This window comes from Aplysia californica, unplaced genomic scaffold (assembly GCF_000002075.1).
Source record: "Aplysia californica isolate F4 #8 unplaced genomic scaffold, AplCal3.0 scaffold00779, whole genome shotgun sequence".
Classification (NCBI taxonomy): domain Eukaryota; kingdom Metazoa; phylum Mollusca; class Gastropoda; order Aplysiida; family Aplysiidae; genus Aplysia; species Aplysia californica.
The window spans coordinates 181,801-187,212 of NW_004798049.1; the positions used below are offsets into that span (position 1 = coordinate 181,801).

General features: G+C 37.8%; 1 protein-coding gene across 1 annotated transcript in view; it reads left to right on the top strand.

Annotated features, from left to right (window-relative positions):
* Positions 1-5,412, top strand: part of LOC101854829 — a gene marked incomplete at its 3' end in the record, with an annotated part of 12,379 nt that overhangs the window by 882 nt on the left and 6,085 nt on the right. Inside the window, 4 exon segments of the mRNA XM_013088637.2 lie at positions 2,453-2,503; positions 2,947-3,039; positions 3,442-3,567; positions 4,951-5,162. Coding sequence (XP_012944091.1) covers positions 2,453-2,503; positions 2,947-3,039; positions 3,442-3,567; positions 4,951-5,162 — 482 coding nt within the window.

A 5,412-nucleotide genomic window follows, 5' to 3' on the forward strand; every position in this document is an offset into this window, starting at 1 on the left:
GGAGAGATTGAGGGGGGTTTCAAAGGCTCAGCCTGTGAGATCAAGGATCACTTATCAGGTCTACAAGCTGTGGTCAAAACTTCACACCTCTCAACTGCTATCCTCTCTGATAATCATCATAATTATGATAATGACATGCATCAGTCTTACTTCCAATGACCACCAGTGCTGGCATTTCATAGGACCACTGTTTTGGCCTGTTAAAAGCAGACTAAACCTTTGAACATCTCCTTTGCTTCCACCCTTAACCCCACGCCATCGGTGCAACAGGCACAGTCAACCACTGCTACACTTCTTTGTCATGTAACAAAAATTTGAGGAACTCTTTCTTTCAGTTGGCTGTACAATCAGGGCGGCAGGCATTGTGATTGGTCAAACTAATTTCACACCTCTGGCTTCTGACTACCCAGGAAAGTTTCCCTGGTTGCTAGTCTCTCAAACACTTTCACTGGCACTTATGAGATTTCACACCCACACCACCCTGACCATCTGTATTGCTCAGGGCTCACATAGATGGGGTAACATCTACCCACAAATTGCACCCCTACTCACATTCCTCACCTGGTGGCATGTCGTTAAGTTTATAGTAGGTGGAACCAAATTTGTGAGCTTTGTTTAAAATCAGGGCTGAGCAGGCAAGGCATTTTCCGTCTTAGACAGGTAAAACCCTCAGAAGGGAGCATATTTTTCTTTCCGTTTCCGCGTGGGACAGGTTTCCCTTTTATACAGGTAATTATAGAGGAATATATCAAGGGGAGAGCGGGATGATTCCATTAAGGCAGGTTTCCGTTTTACACAGGTCTCTGTTAAGGCAGGTTTGACTGTATATATAGCATGTAGAGCTCCAGTTTTATGGGTACGTCACTATCTACATATGTAAATTAGTAAATTATCTACTTTATTATTGTGTGAATGCAATGACCACTCCTTAAACTGTCATTGAGAAAAAGGAAACGCTCAATATTCATATTAACGTGTAATCTAATTATATAAAATCTTAGAACAGGCACCATAACATCTCAATTGGTGAGGAGTTATAATGCCATCAAAAGCAGAGAACTTCAGTTGTTGTTATCATTGTTATTTATATAAGTCCAGCCTGGTTTGGCATTTTTATGTGCAATGATTTGCATGTTGAAATTTGTTCACAGTAAATGACATTTGTCAATTTTGAACCCTCAAGTGAAGTTTGTTTTCTGTGGCCCCTATTGTTTGTTTAAATACAAGATGGATGTGGAGCCTCCGGTGTCAGTTGCTCCTTTTTTTTTTTGTCGTCTTTGGTGTGTGTATGGGGGGGGGGGGGTGGGGGGGGGGGGGGTTTGTAGAGATGTAGAGAGAAGCAAAAAATGGACCAAACACACTTGTATAGTATGTGTTTCATGGCTTCTTGAAAGAGAGAAAGCTCTAATTTAACATCTTTGTAGGATGAACAGGCTAAAATGACCTTGAAATGTTTGTAGCAGCTCACTATTTGATAGGCCTACAAGCTGAGCAAACTGCTAAACCCCTTTCTGTGTCAGGTAAAGACTCTCTGGACTGCATCACTGACAGAGTCACTTGGTGAAAAATACTCTCTGTCAATAACTAATCAAAAGTGTCAAGTAGGCGTGCAACCTTAATTCATGTCAAATTAAACATTCTCTCTATTAAAAACAAACCAAATCTGTATTTAATTTTAAGAAGCAACAAAAAACCCCAAATACTTCGTGTCAATAAAATGCTCACTCTGTGTCAATAACAAAATCACTCACTCTGTACTCAGTGTCAATTGTTGAAGGAAAACAAAGACTAAGCAGAAAATGTGCTTTCCAGTGCAGACGAGTTCTCGCTGCGTCAGTTGACATAGAGCTACTCTGTGTCAGTTGACACTGCCAAAATGATTTACCAATCATGCAGCTCAAACAATTGTAACAGAGTCCAACTTACACCACACATGAATCATTATCTATGTGCTCCAAGTGACCTGAAGGCAGGCAATATTTTCAGTAATTTGGGGCACTAGAGTAAAACTTTGTTTGTCTCGATACACTTAACATGATGAAGAAGGTAAGGGGTAAAATTAAAATGCTACCACACAATTTTTTACATTCAAATACCTCTATCAAACTACAAACCGGTTGAAATGTTAACTTATGAAAAACCTTTTAATGAATTGCTCTTTAAATCTTTTGCATTATTTTTGTTTGTGTATGGTCGTTATATTTCAATAGATTTCTGATTTAATTTATTTCATACTTTGAAATTTGATCTCCATATTTTATATAAACTGGCAATTTCGAAAGGCACTTGCCTATGACTTTATACTGTATTTTATAACCCTTTACATCTTCTGTCAAACATACAAACTCTTAAAAACTGTTGGAGTTGTAGGTCTTGAACCCGTGAGTAGGGAAATCATATTCATTAGACATATTAAGCTTGATTTGCATTCATTTTATTACCTCTTTGACAGGGCTTCCCCAAAGAACAGTTGAAGTTCCTGGTCTAAAAATTGCTGTTGTTGGTATGTATTTCTAAAAACAAGTGTTATTGATTTCTTCATAATGTTAAATTGGGCTTAATTATGTTTTAGGATTCTTTATCGTCTATAAATGACATACATTGGCTGTAGAACCTTTCTCTATGTGTTATTACTTTCATGAGACCTTACTTTTTTCCAAGCTTAATCAGTTCTGAGAAAGTAAAAGCATTTATTGATATGAGAGTTGTTATTGTTAAGACTTATTTCCCTTTAGATAACAAATACACATTTTCAGGTTAATAAGTTTACATAGAGGTACTCACAAATAAACTTTGCCTTTTTCTTTTTTCACCTGTAAGTAGGTATGTACGTATTTCTCGGTTTTCGCTTCATGAAAATTTTCCCTTTTTTTATGCAAAGCTCAGAGACTTTGTTTTTGGTCATTAGACAACTTTTTGATTGAGTTTTCCTTTGGCTGTCCACAGGAGACCCAGGAGTTGGCAAAAGTAGCGTTCTGGCAAGATATGTTCAGAACCAGTTCTCTCCCATCTATATTCCAACTCGAAAGGTTGCTATAGGTGTGTAGTATTGTCTGATGTAAACTTAACTGTTTTTTATATTTGAATGTAAAGTGTGTATAGTATGCTGATTATGTAGACTATCATGTCTGTCTGGACATTTTGCTTGTAAAGTGACACCGTTGCTTTTGGTAGTATTTACAGAAAAAGGGAATTTTGAAAGGATGTCATAAGATCTGAATTTTATTTTTAAAAACTGTTCAGCTATCTCGTCGATTCCCAGTCTTCACACGTAGCCTATAGAACATATAACCGCAATAATAGGATTTCTCGTGAAGCTGCAGACTAGTTCTTGAAGTGAAGATTTCATACTTAAGTTTGTACATCCCAAGTCATCTGGTGGTTTGCAACTACAAAATAATTATCCTTGTCACTTTTGGTCTCCTCTGATGTGTTCTGCAGAAAATCTTGTGAGGAAACTGAATGTACCCAGCCATGCTACAGTGCCCATCTCTTTGTGGGACATTCCTGGGAAGGAAGATCTTCCCTTACACAAGAGCTATTTCCGCAACCTGGATGCCGTGATTGGTGAGAGGGATTAGTCTCGATCTTATATGTTGCATAATAGGCCTACTATTTGACTGGGACTATAATATCAAATAGTTGCTAAGAGGATGTGATGGTTGTTGTATATTCTCTGCTATTTCCAGAGTGCCTCGATAGTCGAAGCAGACTTTGTGCTGTTGAGGCAAGAGAGGTGAGCAGAGTAAGTCTGATTACTCATTTGGATTTCTCTGTTGACATCCACCCCTTGGTGCTCAAATGACCTTATGTAGTTGCGAGTGCCGTAAAACCTTACTAAAACAAACAATCAGAAAATTTGTTATGGGCTTACCAGATATAAGAATGCCCAGATATAAAGAAGTAGCATTTACTTTTGTGTAAAAAAGAATCTTAGGTGTGCCAATTTTCTCAAAGCTTCTAGAAACATACTGTGTTTGAGGTACTTTGTCTCCTTAAGTGAAACTTCAAGCGTCTTGTCCTTTCGTCTGGTCTTTTTTTCCTTTTATCTCCAACAGTTCTGTCCCTTTCCCAATATCATAACTAAATATGATCTGGGAATCCTACCATATCAAAGGAACATTCCAAAAACTCCGTGACCTGAAGCCTGCTCTGAGACAGTGGCTGTTTAAAGTTGTTATCATTTTGTGCACACTTCACTATTTAGTTGCGTTGTCATCTTTGACATTTTCATAGAAGGCACGACAAGGGGTTCCACTTACATTTAGTCAGGCATAATCTTTCAAACTCTGGCTTTCGCAAAAAAACCCCCAACAAAACGATGAAAGGTGGAGGCACCTGACGAGGCTTTCTGTCATACAGTGCCCCCACGTACGGTCCTCGTGGATTATGGGATCAGTGAAGGTGGCAGTGAATCTTTTAATTCTGTGAATGTTTGGCTTGGGACAAAATGTAGGGTCATGACTTCACAGTTCATGTTTGGGTAAAAATTGCTGAACTCCCTTTGCAGTAAGATGACATTGTAGCGAAAAAGCTGACTTATTTGTATGATCTGTACAAGAGAGATTACCACCACTTGAGGGCACAAGTTGTTCTCTCTGGCTTGCAACAGGAGATTGTTTTTCCGTGTGTGTCCTTTTTGTCTGAAGCAAAGAAGTGGTAGTCTATGCAATCACTACATTTGTAATGTTTGCATAAATTAGTCCGTTTTTTTAGTCTGAGAGAAATGCTGATAAAATTAAGGAAAAACATATTGCGAATATTATTATGCACTCTGATTTAATTTTATTCAATTTCTCCCTCTTTCTCTCCTCCCTCCCATTCCTTTTCATATTCTCCTTTCCTTTCATTCAAGCTCTTTCAAGTGCATTATATTATTTTATGAATTGATATCAAATGGTCGAGGACTGAAAATTAATTTTAAAAATAACTGTTTTATTGCTCTTTCAGTGACTGTGGATCTCAGTGATGTGTCCAGTATTGAATCTGGAAAGATTTGGAGAGATGTAGTCATAAGCTCTGCAACCTTTACGCAAGATGGTGAACCGAGAAACGTTGAGGAGGACAAAGATAATAAAGATGATTCTGAGATGACGAATAATGATGTGATGAAAAGTCCAGACAAAATTCCTTTTCTCCTGCTGGGAAATAAACGTGACTTGGTTAGTAATGTCATCTCTTAGGTAGTATCATATTGCTTTTGATATTGATCATTGGTGGCTTTTTTAAATGTTTCTCTTGGGTTAAGTGTCAATGTTAGAGTGAAATGCGCAGCAGGACTTTGTGTTCCGGTCTCCACTTCATTGTATGAACATCTGGGAGTATTGAAGCTTAGTGGTAAGGTTTTTGATTAATTATTTTAGAGTTGTTTTTATTTTATTTTTTCTTAGGGGGGTCGCAGACGTCATATTT